The sequence below is a fragment of the Cydia fagiglandana genome, chromosome 18 (genome assembly GCF_963556715.1).
Source record: "Cydia fagiglandana chromosome 18, ilCydFagi1.1, whole genome shotgun sequence".
Taxonomy (NCBI): domain Eukaryota; kingdom Metazoa; phylum Arthropoda; class Insecta; order Lepidoptera; family Tortricidae; genus Cydia; species Cydia fagiglandana.
In genome coordinates, this window is record NC_085949.1 from 15,235,695 (window position 1) to 15,256,014 (window position 20,320).

General features: G+C 37.6%; 1 protein-coding gene across 1 annotated transcript in view; it reads right to left on the minus strand.

The window, feature by feature from the left end:
- The window catches only part of LOC134673420 (hemicentin-1-like), a 235,410-nt gene that overhangs the window by 47,930 nt on the left and 167,160 nt on the right, over positions 1–20,320 (minus strand). The window contains exons 4-5 of the mRNA XM_063531406.1: positions 14,008–14,204; positions 6,763–6,873 (exon numbers count right to left, since the gene is read on the minus strand). Coding sequence (XP_063387476.1) covers positions 6,763–6,873; positions 14,008–14,204 — 308 coding nt within the window. The remainder of the gene's footprint in view (positions 1–6,762; positions 6,874–14,007; positions 14,205–20,320) is intronic.

The following is a 20,320-nucleotide window of genomic DNA, read 5'->3' on the forward strand; positions in this document are numbered from 1 at the left end:
TCAATCCTTTGATGCCCATAGAAGTGTCCTACGTAAGCGATCTCGTTGCGAACGCGGTGCGGCGCGATTTGCACGCGAATGTCAGGCGCCGCGCCGCGTTCGCGCGTTGTTCGCCTACGCAAGACGTAGCGTAAGGTAGTAATCAATTTAAAACCATGATTAATACCTATATAAAATACCTGGGGTGCCTAATTGATGTAACACCATATTTAAAGCCTAAACATAATATTAAACGTAATAATGAGATTATTGAAATTAGAACAAAAATCTGAAAGCAACATGGCCTTATATCTTGATGTTTGAAAAAACCGGGCAAGTGCGAGTCGGACTCGCGCACGAAGGGTTTCGTACCATAATGCAAAAAAAAACCAAAAAAAAAACCCATCCAAGTACTGACCACTCCCGACGTTGCTTAACTTTGGTCAAAAATCACGTTTGTTGTATGGGAGCCCCATTTAAATCTTTATTTTATTCTGTTTTTAGTATTTATTGTTATGGTCTGGTCACGTTCAATGCCTCCAAAACGCAGGCGTGTCTATTTTCCGCTAAACGGAGTCCATTCGACCTGACTCCTTCTTTCCGGGGTGCATCTGTACCTATTGCCGACAGCCTGGAACTCCTCGGCATGGAGCTGAGTTCAGTCCTCGGCTTCGGCAGCTTCATTGAGTCTAAAGCACAAACTGCGGCCAGAAAGCTGGGCGTCCTAAATAAGGTGAAGCGATACTTCACACCTGGACAGCTTCTAACACTTTACAAAGCTCAAGTCCGGTCGTGTATGGAGTATTGCAGCCACCTGTGGGATGGCTCAGCTAAATACCAACTCGCCGCTTTGGACTCAGTGGAGCGCAGAGCCAGGAGGATGATTGGCGACAAGAAGCTAACGGCTAAGCTTCAGACTTTGGCCCATCGGCGGAAAGTCGCCAGCCTGTCGGTATTCTACAGGTTGCACTTCGGGGAGTGTGCCCAAGAGCTACACGAGCTCATTCCACCGTCCCCATTCTACCATCGGACTTTTAGACGCACGGCCGGTTTCCATCCTTACTTGGTAGATATTCCGCCAATTTGCACTAAGCGCTTTGCTTCTACTTTCCTTATGCGCACTGCCAAGGAATGGAATTCCTTGCCGGCGTCTATATTTCCGTGCTCTTATAACCCGGCAACCTTCAAATCAAGAGTGAACAGGCACCTTCTGGGCGAGCTCGCTCCATCGTAGGCCACGTCTACGCCTCGGCTAGTCTGTGGCCATGAGTAAACCCATGCATAATAAAAAAAAAAAAAAAAAAATAGCGGCAACAGAAATACATCATCTGTGAAAATTTCAACTGTCTAGCTATCACGGTTCGTGAGATACAGCCTGGTGACAGACGGACGGACCGACGGACGGACGGACGGACGGACGGACGGACGGACAGCGAAGTCTTAGTAATAGGGTCCCGTTTTACCCTTTGGGTACGGAACCCTAAAAATGATGATGTTTTTGCGAGTGAAGTTAAAAACCGGTTAAGTACACCACCCGCTGCTGACTTACTTTATGAATGAAAGTCTTGGAACGTGTGTTGAGTCCGTATGTGATGAACATGATAATTAATTAATAAATGTCAGAACAGTCATTCAATATTCATTGAGAAACGACCTAACGACACATTGATATACAATTTGCAAGATCTATAGATTTACTTGTGTCTAAATTCAATGTTGAAGTGTAAAAGTGCCCTTGTGGCCTATTTGTTGAATAAATGTTAAAGTTTTGAAGTTTTATAACATCAACTGCCCATATAACCATTCCAGTCGCAGAATCATCAAAGTGGTAACTAAATGTCAGATGTGTCGTAACAGAGTCCACACAATGTGTCTAGAATTGTTTCGAAACAAAGTGTCGTCGCCGTGTCTACACTTTTCCGTAACAAGGTGTCGACACATTTGTGTGCACTTTGCGTGCGGTTTGCGACTAAATCTGACAGCGAATTTGTGACAGCAAATGTCAATATAAAATACCTCTTGAAAACCAAGGTTTGTCAAACTACTATTAGTGTCTCGTGCGCTCGTAATTCTAGTAAGTCATCATGGGCGATGCGAATGATAAAAATCGACCAAAACCATATAAACACCCAACACCCGTCAACCTTTTACAGAAAAGTTTTTAAAGAAATGCAATACGCTACTAGGTCAGGCAACGAATGCTCAATAAAGTTGTAGAAGGAAATGCTCGGAATACAATTTTTGGCTCCTTAACTTGGTTTGGACAAGTTAGGAGGTGAACATATCAAAAGGCCTCGGCCGTAGCCTTTGAGCGGGGGGGAGAGAGGGGGCTTTGAAGGTCCCATGTTCCGGTTTTTCGATTATATCTCGGAAACTATGCATCGTAGCGACATGGCCACTTATAGAAAATGAAAGTTAATTTATTTGTTACAAGTTTATTTAGTCAATTTTTTCCATATATTGAATATTTTTTGAGATATCCGCTCTTGAAACTTTGTTTAGGGCTCTCAATTTTATCTTGATCTCTACATCAGTGAAGGTGCTAGGCCGTGTTCCACAAAATTTAAAAACAATTTTTTTTAGGGTTCCGTACCTCAAAAGGAAAAAATTGAACCCTTATAGGATCACTCGTGCGTCTGTATGTCTGTCCGTCTGTCACAGCCTATTTTCTCGGAAACTACTGGACCAATTAAGTTGAAATTTGGTACATATATGTAAATTAGGGACCCAAAGACGGACATATAACGTAAACAAATTGATTTTATACCCAAAAAATTACCATTGCCCCCCCCCCCTTTATCTCCGAAACTACTAGGTCATAAATTTTGAAAAAAAATACACAAAATAGTCCTTTACCTATCACGATTATTAAGATGACAGGAAAACCTATTAGAAATGTGCAGCCAAGCGCGAGGCGGACTTAATGTACGGAACCCTTAATACGCGAGTCCGGCTCGCACTTGGCCGGTATTTTTTAAACTCCTCTTGACGCTTAACCGCTGAACCGATTTCGTTGAAATTTGGAATAGAAATAGTTTGCGTCCCGGAACAGGACAAGGGATAGATCTTATAACCAAAATCATCTTTTGAAGGTGTGAAAAGTGGCGTGAAACTTTGTACGGACAATCAATAACCGCTGAACCGATTTATATGAAATTTGGGATGGTCTACAATTCTACATCTTTGATTTAGTTGAAAATGATAAAAAACATGACTTCAAACCTAAACTTAAACAGTAAGTATTAACTTCAAGAATTCAATTCTGAATTCCGCCCTGCACCACATTTCACACCTTTAAAGGATGATTTTTGACATAACTTATCATGTCCTGTCTCGGGACTCAAAATATATGTGTACCTTTAAATTAAAACTGTTCAGCAGTTTAAGCGTGAAGAGGAGTTTAAAAGAAAGTATTTTAATAAGTTTATATGTTTTTACTTCGGAATGGTGTCAATGTGATACCATAACTAAATTTGGTACTGTGAATTTATACGAAAACGATACCAAACATGGCCTCGTAGCTTTACTGATGTAGAAGTCAAGATAAAATTGAGAGCCCTAAATTCTTATTACTTGGCCTAACTTGTGTAGAAGGAAATGGAAAAATAAAAGTCTTCGGCAGGAATATAAGACACAAATATAATTTTTAGAGTTACTATTTCAACCATCAAACATAAACATACCTTGATTATATTATTCTAGTGAGATACGCATATATAAACAAAAACATTAAAAAAATTACAAGGTCGAAATGTCACGGAGCTTGTGTGAGTTATATGTGAAAAATAAAAACTTTTATGACAAGAAAATCTGGACACAATTTAAGAATCATCCAATTGCGTCCAGGAATCATCAGTATTTTTGCTTGTTTCATTACCTCCTTGCTTCTTTTTTTGTCCTTTGTATTCTGTAGCAATTGATTAGATCTGAAAATAAAGATAACTTGCGTCGTCACGGATGTCGATTTATAGGTTTTAGGGAGTGCAGAATTCGAAAATGATGACCATTTTATAATCCAAGATGGCGGCTACGCATGTTGTCATAAAAGTCGTCATGAATATTGTTTTATAGGTTTTAGGACGTGACAGGTCCAACAATAGGGTATATTACTGCAATGTTCTGCCGCCAGAGTGCAGCACTACCGACTCAGTAAATTCATAGACTAACTTATACATACTGTGCCTTAAACTGTTTATTGACAAGTTTTCAAAGACAATAAAATATGACATTGATGCATCAAGGCGGTTTGTTAACAAGTGCCTACCGGTAAACGCGAAAATCGAAATTTAGTTATCCGCCTCTTTATCGCTCGAATATGCGAGAGTGATAGAGAGGCAGAAACCGAACCCTCGATTGTCGTGTTTCACGATAGGCGATATGTGAGTGACGTAGTGACGCATGTTTGTTTACTGTATGTGTACTACTAGTGCCACCTACGCAGAGCTTTGCCTAATATTCCCTATTGTCTACATCACTGTAATTGAAGTCACAGGCCTCCATGGGCTACGGTAAACGCTTACCATCAGACGGGCGGTGTGGTTGTTTGCCACCAACATGTTAATTAAAAAAAAACTCCACTATATCGCCAGTTAATAAGTACTTATTTTGCGAAGCTAATGACATTTGTCACAAGAAATACGACAATTGTCACGAAATTCCGACACAGAACTCAAGAATTACCGAAAGTTCTTTGAAATCTTGTGACAATTTCCATCATTATCATCATAAACATCGCAAAAGAAATACATGTTTTTGCCGATATAATAAAGTTTTTAAAAATAATACAATGATGGTGACAAACAGGAATACGGCCCGCCCGATGGTAAGCGATAACCGTAGCCCATGGATGCCTGTGACGTCAGCAACAATGAGACTTATCGAAATGTCGCACCTGTCACGTTACGTCACATTGTCACGCCAGGGAGTACATCTGAAAATTGTGTGTTCCCATTTGTCCCCATCCCGATAAGGTGGGAAAAAATGGGAAATATTTACTTTCAAATCCTATTCCATCTGTTCCCTGCGGGAATAAATGGGAATACATCCAAAAATTGTGTGTTCCCATTTGTCCCCGCCCCGAAAAGGTGGGAAATATTTACATGCAAATCCTATTCCATTTACGTACAAAAATGTCCCCCTGTCAACTTTCAATCGAGATTTAATCGATAATTTATTCGATTAATATTCAGATTAATGCAATTTCAATCTATGTTAGGTCGACTAAATTAATCGCGATTAAAATATGAGGATTAACTTTTTTTTATTCCACGGCATGGCTCTTACACTTTGAGAATATCTGAAAACGAATGAACACAAGGAGCCATTTTGCAAATCCAGTAACTTTGTTATTACTTTTGACAGCGCGTGTCATGTGTCAACACAGAGTCGACACAAAGTCGAAACATTTGCGACTACTTTGTGACTGCAATATTTCTCAGCCTTAAACCATATTTATACATCATAATTAACAAGTTTCGTAGTATGTAAAGCGTTATTTCTGTTATTTAAGTATAGTATACGCATCGAAGTACTAAAAATGCATCAAATAATATAGTTATGAACACAGGCACTGAGAAGTAAACAATTTCATTTCCGGCTAAACTAAAACAATGTGGTGGCGCGTTGATTATATTACACTTAGTTTATCAAATCACTCGAGCAGGGTAATTCCCCATAATAATTTAAGTCCTATTGTAATATAAATGCAAACAATATATAATTACGTCTTGTAATCCGTTTTAGAGATGGCGTATTAATGTCACTTATTTTTATTTAAGCATTTTTCCATCTGACAGTTTCCATTTGACAGGAACGAAATGAACGAATGAACGAATGATTTTGGCATAAAGTAGTCGCAAACCCGAAACAATGTGTGCACACGGCGACCACACTTTATGTCACTTTGTGTCATGTGTCGACCCTTCCCCATTTCTGGTAACTGTGTCGACACGGCGACGACTCTGCGACTGGAATTGTGACCGAAACAGACGGTGTCGACACAAGATGTGTCAACACCGCGTCGTAACGGCGACTAGAAATGGTTGTATGGGTGGGTACTGTAACACAGGGTTTTCTAGCTCAGCGTCTGGCGTATTATGGATAGCTTTATCCATCTTTATCCACGATAATACAACTGTCACTTTTTAACACCATGGGATAGAAAGTGACGGACACCGTTTTATCACGCTGTCACGTAGACAAGAACGACCATCATATCCACACAGGACACAGGATCGAGATTTACTGTAAAATGTCATTCTATGGGACTTGCTAACTATACAAACCGCCATATTGAAATCTCTGAACGATGAATTTACTAGTGACTTTTGCTTTTATGCTTAAAGTTTTTCTTTTTTAGGGTTCCGTACTCAAAGGGTAAAACGGGACCCTATTACTAAGACTCTGTTGCCCGTCCGTCCGTCCGTCCGTCCATCCGTTTGTCACCAGGCTGTATCTCACGAACCGTGATAGCTAGACAGTTGAAATTTTCACAGATGATGTATTTCTGTTGCCGCTATAACAACAAATACTAAAAACAGAATAAAATAAAGATTTAAGTGGGGCTCCCATACAGCAAACGTGATTTTTGACAGTTTTTGACCGAAGTTAAGCACCGTCGGGCGGAGTCAGTACTGGGATGGGTCACCGTTTTTTTTTTTTGCCTTTTTTTGCATTATGGTACGGAACCCTTCGTGCGCGAGTCCGACTAGCACTTGCCCGGTTTTTTTCACCCTACCGTCCTCATTCCGTCGGGGTAAAAAACTAAAACTAAACTAAACATACCTCCAATGACGAGACACTTCAGCACCAGCGTGTCCCCTTCGTGGTAGGGCCCGATTTTGTCTTCCACCTTGTTGTCCAACTCATCGAAGAAAAAGGGTTTACTTGGCAGCACTGAAATCAGATTTTTTAAATTTTAATTTAAATGTAAAGCTTAAAGCTTTTGCGTCTTCAAAGTTGAATGTTGTATCCCACTCATCGATTTCATTGCCTAAATTCAATGAGGTTGCGTTATTTAATTGTACTTAGGAGTCGATGGGTTTCATACCAGATCTAAAAAAAATGGATAGTGTATAGCGATTGTACCTACTTCGATCTATGTTCATAATATTAGTATGTTACTAACACATTATGGACTTTTATTCGAAATAAATAATTCTGGATTTACAAATAGGATATAGGTATTTCAGCCCAATCAGATACCAATAAATAACACAAATAACCTTTATACAAATATTGCAAGTTAAATAAAAACCTGCAAAAAAGTAAAAATACTGCGTTCACATTAATTAATCAATCAGCGAATGCATTCGGAAATTATTTTGCACTGCAACTCTGTATACATATTTATATTTCGAACATTCATTAATTTTATTCGTAATCGGCCTAATAGGCTGTAAGTATAACATTCCGATTTTACCGATGAAATTAAATATCATCTGCCTTCCATCCATAAAATAAAAGTTACATCATACATTCGTTAATGTTAACAAATGCTACATCACAGACCATCGAATATTTAAAGTAACAAAACTCTAATCTCCGCATACTCGCAACGAAACCGGGCATTTCAATTTTCAGATGTTTTAAAATGCAAAACATTCCCACCATCCTTTAAAGTTTTAGAACATTTCGGTACAAAATGCAAATTCGTAGTTATATGTAAAATACTCCGATTCGGGAGGCCGATTTTGTTTACAAAAATTGATATGGTTTTTGTCCTATTATGATACGATCTTGAGTCGTGTCAATGTAATCTATATGTCGGCGGCCGATCGTAAGATCAGGCATATCGTGAAACTCCTAGGCATATCGGGAAACGTGAAAATCTTTGACTCCTTCCCTGAGTTGACGGGGCTCCTATTTCTGGGCAGTTCGCTCTTCGGGCACCTGAAGCAACCTAACGAACCTATCTTACCTATGTATTGGTTTAATGTGACTATCGTTAAAACATTACACAGGAACATTACGATCTACCTGATCTTACGATCGGCCGCCCACATATATAACAACAGCTACACTTACTACGTACAGTATACGCACACGGTAAGTAATTAAAAAAATATAAAAATTGTTCTTTCCTACAATTTATAATCCTAGATCAGGCATTTGTAAACCGGGGTTAACCAGTTAAACCTAGAGTTACCATGGTTACCAGTACAATTTCACAGGGTTTACAGGTTAGCCCCGGGTTATTGGGATGGTGCAGGTGGCGTCTTTAAGTGAAACTAAGTGTTTAATACTTTTTTTACAATACATTATTTGTATTTGAAAAAAAAATAATGAATAATATATATGTAACGAATATATAATACGAGTATATATGTAGCGAATGAAATGCTTTATAAGATGACTCCTAATTGACTGCACTTCGGCAGCACCAATGAGCGTGAGTCGCTAACGCTGAATTAGTGCTACCACCAGTCAATGTCGTATCAAAATAAAATGAAAAGCATATCATATTGTTGAAACAGAATCGGTCTCCCATTCTGCTAAGCTTTGAAAGTATTTGAAATTCATATGAAAATTCTTGTTTTTTTTTATTTGCAAGTGAACTTGGTTAAATCGTAATTATAATGGATCCATTCGTGTTGTTAGGTACGTTTTAAAAGTAGTAGGTTAGGTAGAATTAGGTTTAAAAATAGTATGCTAGGAATGTATTTGATCACGAACGTAGTAGTTGTAAAATTCTTTGTTTTTTATTGTCTTTCTGTAACTTCTTTCCTAGTTTTGTATATTATTCTTTCATTTGTTTTCAGAATTTCAGTATTAAATATTACATACACATGATTATTAATTTTAGTCAAGAATGTCATGATTTATAGTAAAGTATCGGTATCATCACCGCTCGTCTCATACTTTTTTCTTTTATTTCTTATTTCGTATCATTATGTGTTCGTCACTTGTTTTTGATATCACTCTTTGTCATTATATCTTCTTTGGTCATATTCTGTAGCTTGTCTCTCTTATACCTATTGACTTATTAGATTTTCGTCATTGTCTATGTACTGGCATACATATGCATTAGCTAATAAAAAAGCTACAAGTGTCAGTTTTTACTGTTTCAGTCACGAAATCCTGAGAATTGTCAGTGAGTAAACACTTTTGCAAATTGTTATAACATTCAACATTAATCTCTATTAAGTTCGACATGCATACGAATTACTATCACCGTTTCTCTCCCATTTATCATTTCGAATATACATATTATTAACTGTTATAATGTCAGCCACTACATAATAGTCGCTAGGTGGACCACCAAAACGCTTCTATACATACACATTCATTCATAAATTCAACCTTATTTCAATGCAGTAAGGTCTATAGTTGATTAAAACTATTTTAAAAATTAAAGATAAAATTGAAACTACAGCTTAACATACGTCGAAACATCCCATTAACTATCCAATTAACTGTAAAAGCTCGTTATTTTATCTGGTAACTACGCCGTTCTCGGAAGTTATTACCTAAGTATTATATTGATAATATCAACAGGAATATTTTTAGGCTTTGGCACACTGTCGTGCTTTTTCGGCGACTAATATCTTGGGATTCACTGATGTTATAAGGTACGTTGGGGTAATGCCGGACGGATTTGGGACTAATTGGGAGACGTCGCGAAATATTTGTTGCGGTTCCTATACTCGTAGTTATTTGGAGTTAACATCATTGCACAATAATTTTGCGTGTCAAATATTTTGTGTACTTATACATATGTGACTCCTCAGTCGCTCATGTGCGGCAGAATTTAAACGCGCAGGTGTGTGGGGTGCCCGGAAACTGATTGGATCCATCCAAGTGACTGATGTTTGTTTGCAGTAGGTGTTTGGTTTGTACGATTAATGTTTTTAGCGCCGCGCGTAATGGAAGCTTTCATGTTACGGATTGTATTTAAAAACTTTTTCGGCGCCATTTTTGGTAATATTGTCTTATCAGGCGATATGTTGATGGATTGAAGTGTAGTTATATTTATTGAGTTTGTTTTTAAATCTGACACCATCTTGAGCCTTAATATGTTCAGGCAAATTAATAAATATTTTTATTCCTGAGGCATATGTGGCTACTAAGTATACAAATGTAGTGTATAATTGTTTTACCGTACCGTATTTAAACCACAGGGAATTAGAATAACTTTCAGGTAAGAAACTGATTAATAATTATTAAAACTTTTTAATCCGTTCTACGCAATGTGTGGGACTGAGAACTCACCCGTATTACAGTTGGGTTGAATTAATAACTAAACAATAAGGAAGTGAATTAATGGTTTTTGTCAAAAGGGATGCTGATTAAACTTTGTGAAGCAAAGATAGAAAAGGGTTTTAGCGGAAATGATATTAAATTGAAAATTGCTACAAAAGGTACAGACTGCATCAATAGCGGTTTCAACGCGCCAAAAGTGACTGCCACACCAATTCGTCCAAATATATACAGGGCGGCTAAAAAATAAGTGCATTCCCGTTGCCAGGGAGGTTTTGGGATTATACTGAGCAACTTTTACTATGGGACCAACCCGAAAATCGCGAAAAAAAATTGGCTATTTCATACATTTTGGCTGGTTCATTTGGGTAAATTTTTTTTTCACGATTTCGGTGTTAGGCCCCATAGTAAAAGTTGCTCAGTATAATCTCAAAACCTCCCTGGCTACGGAAATGCACTTATTTTTTGCCACCGTGTCTATTTCTACAGTTCGCATTAAAAGTATTTATCTGTAACAGTTTAATGCTGAATAATAATTTAATAAATTAAAGATGACAAAAGCTTCCGTCTTTTTATAAGTGCATAAGTGTTGACAGAATATAACAATAACATACCATTGAAACTATCGCGTTATGAACACATATTATCTCACATTTATACGAAACGAAACGTCGGTAAATAAAAGTAATAAAATAAATTCGCGATAAATGTGAGTAAATATTAAGTTGCTCGTAAATTTATTACGCGATAAGTAAGATTTGACCCGGGTATGTCCTTAAACTACGTCCAAGACCACCGGTGGACGGGCAGCAGCCCTTCAAATTCGGTGTACTCGACTGCGATCGCTAACCCGCCTGCCAGGCGTGGCGATTATGGCATTCACCCCCCATAAGGGGGAGGCTCTATGTTCAGCAGTGGACGTCTTATGGCTGAGATGATGATGATGATGATGAAGTAAGATTTAAATGCTTATTTGAAGATCTATTCGGCCTAAGAAGTAAAACTCTACCTGATTCAAATTTAATTAGAAAATTGAAAATTAATCATCGGTAAGCAATAAATTACTTAATAAATGATTATTCATTGGCAGTATTAGAGTAGTAAGGTCAATGCCCGATGACCCCGGATAAGCCTAATTGAGCAGATAAGAATCTGATCAAAACTGATTGAAGCAATTTTTTTTTATAGATTAAAAAATAGTACTCTGCGAGTTCATATCAACTGTAATACAGTAACCCTCACTTCCATAAAAGTATGCAAAAAATCTTACTAGATACAATACAATTTTGCGTTACCCCCTCTCACTTAATTTCCGCAGCGAACGTAATTAATTAGTTTTAGTTAACACAAGTCAATCATCATTGGCCACAACATCTTTGCAGATGATAGTTGCAGCGACTAAAGAAGGTATTTTGAGGAGGTAGTCTACAGCCTACATCGACTGCGTGACTGTATAGACTGTATAGAGTGCAAGGACTAACACTGTATAATAATATTTTAAACTTTCGCGTTTTGAATACATATTAACTCACATAACTAACTTTCCATACACTTTTCGTCGGGTAGATGCACAAATCTCTGTTTTGATATTTTGCTGGGACAATCAGTCAGCCGCGACCACGACCAGTGAAACCTGTGTCGAAACGTCGGTAAATAAAGGTAATTGAATATAATTCGCGTTAGACCCGTCTATAATGTGAGTTAATATGACTAACACTGTGTTAAAACAATAATTATGCTGTTTCGTATATCGGTTTTAAGTTCAGTCTATTTTCGGTACGATGAAGTTTTAATTTAGTGCGTCAATGACATCGACCAACTAACTATAATAAATAAGCAATACGTTTCACACTCCCACACTCACTATAGTTCGTTTTTTTTAGCATTAGAAATAAGGTAAACAATCTTGATGTGTCTTTTAATTGAAAAACACATTTTAAAAATAAGTTACGGCAAATATGTACCTAACAATTATTATGAATCTAATACGATCATTTATATTCTTCTGCTTTCATAAGTAATAGTTTTTGATATTTAAAAAGCGTTTTTCAATTAAAAGACATGTCAAAGATCGCTTACCATATTGCAAGTTCTTTCTAATGCTAAAAAAAACGAACTATAGGGCGGTGGCGGCGCTACAGTGATGCACGGAGCGAATACTTAATAACATGCTTAGGCCCAAGGCCCTACCTATAGTACTTCTTCAGTTCGATGAAATATAAATCGCATTCAATTGGAACAGAGTCGCTTTTCCTTAATTTCGTAAAATTTTGAAACAACGCAAAATCAAATCTATTTCCTACACTTTAGGTTCGTCGGACGATATTGGCCTGTTAGTGAAACGCAAAATTTTCACAGACAGCTCCGAACTGAACAACTGACAGGCTGATATCGTCCGGCGGACTGGTAATCAGTGGGCTTCTTTATATAAAAACTGATGTGGCCGAGATCTAAGAATCCTTGGGGCAGCGCCGCGGCCCTTCAGGCACTGACCCCACTCACAGCATAAGCTGTAACTGGCCCCAGGCGCGGCCAAACAGCATAACATCATATTAAAAAAAAAAAGAATCCTTGGCGGTAACTGTTACATAAAATACACTTCGTTATCGCCAAAACAACTGATTTATTTGTCTGGTATATTCCAGGAGCTCTTGCTCATTCATGCCATGGATCATAAAGTTTAAGTTTTATTCATATTTCATATGTTCTTGAGCAGTGTTATGTATAGCTTGTACACATTTTATGTATGCTGCTGCTGTGATTCATACTTGAGTAACTATTAGCAGACTAAGAACACGTTAAAGTTATAATATTTCAACATTGCAGCATAAGTTTTACAAAGGGGATATTTTGGGAGCCGGAATATATTTTTGAAAATACATTCGTACTTATTTCTGAATTATGATCTTTTGTGAACTTGTAAGCGAACAGCCTCAAAAAGGTAAAGGAAAACTACTACTACAAGAAAATAAGTAGCATTATGAAGGGTTTTTTATTTCACACTACTTTAAACGTACATCTGCCACAATATTTTGTTTTTCAATCTGTTTAATTAAAAATAAAATCAATTGTTCGTCCAAATAGGTACCTACTCTTAAAAATGATTTCAGCTTCAGCCGCTCTATGCTAGAACCTAAGCTTCGGACTAGATTAGGTTTATTGGCCAAAACTAGCCGAATGCGAATGGCGGCCGGACATATACGAGGTCAGTAAGCAAGACTTAAGACGAAACAGGAGCTGAGTTTTAAATATTTTAGGTAAATATACCCGTCTCGCTAACGGAAGCGGCACCTAAAAGTAGTGCGATAAGGACAAGGCGAAAAATCCTGCGTAAAAATCTCAAAAATCGAGGTTTCGTACTCCTCTGTTTCCTCCTCCAAAACTTAACCGATCGTAACCAAATTTGGAAATCTAAATGATTATGAAATTATCTGTGTCGGACCGTTTTGCTTTTTTGGCTAATTGATATTAGTTTTGAATGCCACGCCTCTCATTGCGGCATAGTCAATTAGGCCATTTTTGAACGGCTCTAGCGCCTTAAAAAACAAAAATATCAAAAAAAGCAAAACGGTCCGACACAGATATTGACAATATTAATCTGTGTTGAAAAAATCATTGCTCTAGCTTCAAAAACCACGGAGGAAAACGAGGAGTACGTTTGTATGGAGAAATGACCACTCCTGTTGGCTCTTAAAAAATTACAAATCTTCTTAACTTCGTCAACATTGTCTATCACGTCAAACATTTTGGGAGATATTAAACTGTCGTTTAAAGGTTTCAAGACATTTTACTCGCAAGGAAAAGTTGAGAAAGTTCACGCATTCAACTCACCAACTATAGTAAGATTGACTCCAAGATTCCTTGTCGGAGCCTGTAGGAAGTCTACCCGGCAGTGATACAAGGTCTGGTCGTCCTCCCTCAAGGCTGACACTTGCAGGACGGTTGGCTGACGGTCGAGATCGGCCTTAAGTCGGCCGGTGCTGTTGAACAGGTCGTTGGACCATTCGGAGCGGGAGCGGTAGTCGAAACTGAAACAAAAAATAAATGGATATAAAGGAAGAATGGAAATACGATGTCGCTTTCGTAAAAACCAGTGCCTACGCCAATTCCTGGGATTAGTTGCCAAGCGGACCCCAGGCTCCCATGAGCCGTGGCAAAATGCCGGGACAACGCGAGGAAGAAGAAGAAGAATGGAAATACGATGTGATTTTTTCTAGCTGGGTTAGCGTTACTGGCTCATCGAGAATAAGCTCTTTCTTTTTCTTTGTTAAGTCATAGTCAAATGAGTTATGAATAAAAAACGAATTCGCAACCCACTTAGGCACATAAAAAGACCCATTATCAATCCAATAGTGTAGTATAAAGACAGATTTCAAAATAAAAGTTGTTACTCCCGACGACAGCTAGTACGCATACCTAGATGTAATTTTTTAATCACAGAAATTAATATAAAGAAATACCACTCCACTCAGAGGATAAGATCAGTTAAAAAATTTGTCTTTATAGGTATGAGGTGTAGGTACGACCCATTAAGGATTCCATTATTGAAATCCTTAATGAGCGCACCGGATCCAATTCTATGCAGCCAGTGCAGTGCCCCATTCAAGCACATACAAAACAGTTCATTAGTTGAGAATCCCGATTGCAACAACATATTATACGTTTATACGCAAACCGATTGAAGATAAAATTAAAACCACAGTTTTTATATAGTCCGCAACCTATTTGGGAGGGACCTAATCTACGAGGGAATACCGTCCCATTCGATTATGATCTGAATCGCCTAATTCCCAATATTTTTTTAAAATTACTTACTGTCATTTAACTCTTTTTAATTCTTAATCGCCGTACCCGCAACGCATTTATTACACACGCAATTTTTAATTCACTTCACCCCGTCGCCTGGCATAAAAAGGGTCCTACCTCAATCTGCGATGGATTAGAGTGCTAAAGGTGCCATTCGGATTCAAACTGTACCAGCGCTGCTAATATTACGGCGTGACATTGCTGCCAACGGTATTTGACTACGTAGTCACATCAGTTTCTTTTTTCAAACTGTCAAAACGATTTTGCTAGTATGGAATTTATATGAAACACTAGCATGTGACGTCACAATCAAATTACCTACTCTTTATAGTTTTATACGGGGTTTGAAATAGAAATTGTGTCTAAAAATAACTGCTGTCTACGTTTGTCTATTAATCTTTAGTACTTTATTTAAAATAATTTATTTTAACAGTGAAATACCCTATTGCAGGCGCAAATTTAATACAAATGTGATGAAATCACATATTTGACGTTTCCTGTTGTAGCACGACTGCATTGCTGCTGTTGTAGTAGTATTGCAGCGTGACATTTCTCACATTTCTGCTGACAAATGTCAATAAATCCGGACAGTTTTGGCATTTAGAGCAGCAGTGAAGTCGTTAGTCGTTATTCCATTTCTGACCGTACTGTCAAATTCCCTAGAAAGATGAATGGTAGTGCTGCTGTCGTTAGAAATGGACTGTCACCTTTAGATCAAGATAAATCTGCAACTATTTCGATAGCGTACGCAGTGCGGCATCAAAATTGTTTCAGACTTTTCTTGGGCTAACTCTAGCAACGCCGCGCTGCAAAATGTAGCCTGCATCAGAATAGGTACCTAGTCCCACCTAATGTAAAGGAAGCTAAGCATCAAAGGCTTTAAACTTCCTTTGAGCTTAATTCGCTTCTGGAATATTTAAAATGGGTAAGTGTCCTCGGCGACATTACGTCAGACGACAGTTTATTATTATTTCATCGCTCATCAGAATAGCTTTTTGTCGAACAAGATTTATTTAACTAACATTTATAGACGGGTCTATCGCGAGTTTATTTTATTACCTTTATTTAGCGACGTTTCGATAGAGGTTTTACTGGTCGTGGTCGCGGCTAACTGATTGTCCGGGCAATAAGGTAGGTAATAAAATAAATTCGCGATAGACCCGTCTATTGTGAGTTAATATTTACTTATATGTGTTAAAAACGCGAAAGTTTTAAAGATTTATTATGTTGTAAACGAGGCATTAAACAGTTTTACTTACTTTAGGCAATTTGCAATTCTTGTAGAACACAGCGCGGAAAATACAGAAAATGTTCTCTGTTCTTGGCCACAGATTATAATTACAATAGTTTTCCTTATCTCATACCTTTAAACGAGCAATTCTTGTATATTTATTTATTTATATATTTCCCGCTTCTCGGAAACTCTACCGATTTCGATGAAAATTTCTGGGGGTATTTTGGGGGCGAAAAATCAATCTAGCTAGGTCCTATTTCTGGGAAACCACGCATTTTTGGGTTTTTATATATTTTCCGAGCAAAGCTAGCCCAGATATCTGTTAAAACGCTTTTAGGCCGCGAACTGGGCTCAAGGTGCGGCAAATCAAGGCCTTTCATTCCAACTTTTGGTCGAACGCAATGTACTCGTATGGCTTTAATTTTCCGCCTGCCGCGCACAGCTTGCGCCCAGTTCTGCCTTACGCGGATATGATACGTTTTATGGCCTTACCGATAAGATTGTGTCGGACATTTTAGCGCGCTTCTTTGTGTAGTATCTAAGTATATAGTCTATATTATTACGCCCCGCTACGCATAACAGGCCGTAAAGATTAAAAGCAAAAATATTACTTCGCTAATCCGCGAAAAGATGACTTGCTAGTCAGTCAGTGCTAACCCTTTATACTTACTTGCGTATTTTTTACATGCAATTAATCTTCCCACCCTCCTACCGCAAAAATAAATACGCCAATAAATATTCAAACCACCACCAAAAGAACAATACTCGACACGTGTTTCGCCTCTCTACGAGGCATCTTCAGGAGATGTTAACGGTCTGACGCCCGGTTCCGGTTCCATTGGGAAATTAATTATTATGATTATTATAACCTTTTTCAGAACATAATATTGATGAAGAAACAATTTTATTAAAAATTAACATTCATTTATTTCGAGTAACGAGGACTCATAATCACAATACAGTGTGTGTATTCCATACGGGCGTATAATGTATCCAGTTATACTATCTGGTCATACAAATCGTATAAGGTAATCATTTTATTAAATAGTGTTATTAATTAGGTGTAATTAATTTTTTTAATCCTACCGAGCAGCATTGTACGCCGTCCACCTTAATTTGACATGACAAGTAATTAACTACTTGCTACGTCAAATTAAGTGTTTGTTTACTTTCTTTTTATGTATTTTTGAGACAAACCCTAAATTAAAGAAGCATGATCGGAATAATCATGGCCTTAAGTAAATTATTATTTTGCAGCAATCGCTAAGGTGTAATTATTACTTACTGTACGCCTGATACGTGGCAGTGAAAATTACGTTAGTTATCCTGCTAATACGACTGTTGAATTTTCATTTCACTATTAAACTAAGTACTTAAGTATTAGTTTATCCATCATTATTTTACAAACAAGTAGTAATTGTGAAGTAGATTTCTGATAAATTCACGTATTTAACTGCATAGAAACCCGCATTTATCAATAAACGACTGACGTTGCTTGTCAGCACTTTATGTCATTATCGGTTTTGATAACATTATTACTCCTCAACCTTAAGTTAACGGAAAGGTTTGATTAGAATAAAACTACAACATAAACATCGAAGGAGTCCAGTAATTGTCTAATTGACTTTTTGATTTAAATTTAGGTATGAAGTAGAGATAAAAACTTTTTATTTTAGGTTGATAAAAAAAATGTTTTCCTGACATAATTTGTCATGTTGCCGTCAGTGATAAAAATAATTGTTGAAAATGTCGCGACCGTCTAATTTTCCTCCTAATGAACTCGCTGATATGATTTTGATTTACGGCGAAGCTCAACAATGCGGCCGAAGAGCTTTAGAGTTGTACAGTGAGCGATTTCCGAACAGGCGAACTCCGCGAAACTCACGAGTAATAGTCAATGCTCTTCAGCGTATTCGAGATGGTCTACCCATCATTGGAAGAACAATTGGAGAGCAAAATAATGACCGTCTGCCTGGACGAGTAGAAGAAAACATTTTGCAATATTTCTCATTGCACCCGGAGAGCAGCACCAGAGAAGTGTAAGAGAGTCTGTTTACCGTCGCTGCATCACTTGCATGGAACTGCGTGGTCGTCACGTAGAAAACGAGTACCTAATGCGGGTAAATCGACGTGATTAGTTAAGAAACCTATGCAATAAAGTAATGAGTAATTATTTTCGTCTTTTATTGAATAATATCCGCCGTTTCCCGCACGGGATGGCAGAGATCCGAATTTGCAATGAATTACAATAATTACACATTAACACCAATGGTTTATTTTGTTACTTAAATTAATAAACACTGACGTGATAAACGTCATATCATATGACAATTAGCTAGGTACGTTAATTGATGTGGACGCAATACATTGCGTGCTCAATTAATATGTATGAAAAAAAAATCTTATCTCCTAAAAAAAAAACAATGTAATTAAGCTCCTTAGGTCCTATACTAATCGTTATTAAAATATACGCCCGTATGGAATACACACGCTGTATAATAATATACAATTAAATTAATTGTTAGAAATATTCTCGTGTGTAGCAAACTCGCTATTACTGCTGTTATGCTTGGTGCCCAGTATTATAGGTGACGGATCTTTTCAAAAACTGATGAGAAAGTTGACTTTTATCCACACAAATGACAAAATTCATATTTTGTTCATTTGAGTTCTTTTTTCATGTTGACTGGTAGAATTGACTTTTAAATGATGATTTTATTACACCGTCACCGTAAACGCAAGCTGATGATCCTGATGACACTCCTCGGTACGGAGTGAAACATGTCGAGCGTTTTTCGACTTAAAATACGTGAGTGACCCGTTTTTAATATATTTAATATGTCTGTGTCTCACGGAAGTTTTGTTATTAAGATGATTTTATTCATGAACAATACTTATGAAACAGTTGAAAATTGTAACACAATCTAAAATTAATGACTAACTTACTGATATAACAAAGTTAAAGCAAATGTACAATGTACATACCTACACAGCATATAATCAATGTTATTATAAAAACGCGCTGGTGGCCTAGCGGTGAGAGCGAGCGACTTGCAATCTGGAGGTCGCGGGTTCAAACCCCGGCTCGTACCAATCAGTTATTCGGAACTTATGTACGAAATATAATTTGATATTTACCAGTCGCTTTTCGGTGAAGGAAAACATCGTGAGGAAACCGGACTAATCCCAATAAGGCCTAGTTTACCCTCTGGGTTGGAAGGTCAGATGGTAGTCGCTTTCGTAAAAACTAGTGCCTACGTCAAATCATGGGATTAGTTGTCAAACGGACCCCAGGCTCTCATGAGCCGTGGCGAAATGCTGGGATAACGCGAGGAAGAAGAAGACTATAAAAACGCGCGAAACTCAACAAACGTTTGAATTTGACTTCGACTCTTGGCACCTGCATTTTTAACCGACTTCCAAATCCCAAAGGAGGAGGTTATCAATTCGGTTGTATGTTTTTTATTTTTTTTATTTTTTATGTTTGTTACTCCATATCTCCGTCATTACTGGACCGATTTTGAAAATTATTTTTTTGATTGAATGTATATGCATACAGATTGGTCCCGTTTCTGTCAAAACCCAGTTCTGATGATGGGTTCCATGAGGAATCGAGGGAACTCCTCAAATCTTAAAGGCATACATATAGTGATTTTTGGGTTTTTATCATCAAATCAAGCATATACATCCAAAAGAGTGACATTTGATGAAGTGGAACTGCTGATGATGATCAGAACGGAACTCCTCAACGACGCATAGTTCACGGTTGGCGATTTGTCCTATTCGTTATGTTTGTTAAGCAAGTTCAGTTTTTAATGCACATTTTTGTCAAGCTCGAGTTCTGATGATGGGATCCATGAGGAATCGAGAGAACTCCTCAAATCTTAAAGGCATGCGTATAGAGATTTTTGTATTTACATCAGAAAATTAAGCATTTTCATTAAAAACTGTCGCATTTGATAAAGTGGAACTGCTGATGATGATCAGAACAGAACTCTTCAACGACGCATAGTTCACGTTTCGAGATTTTTCCTCTTCGTTATGTTTGTTAAGCAAGTTAAGTTTTTAATGCACATTTTTGTCAAGCTCGAGTTCTGATGATGG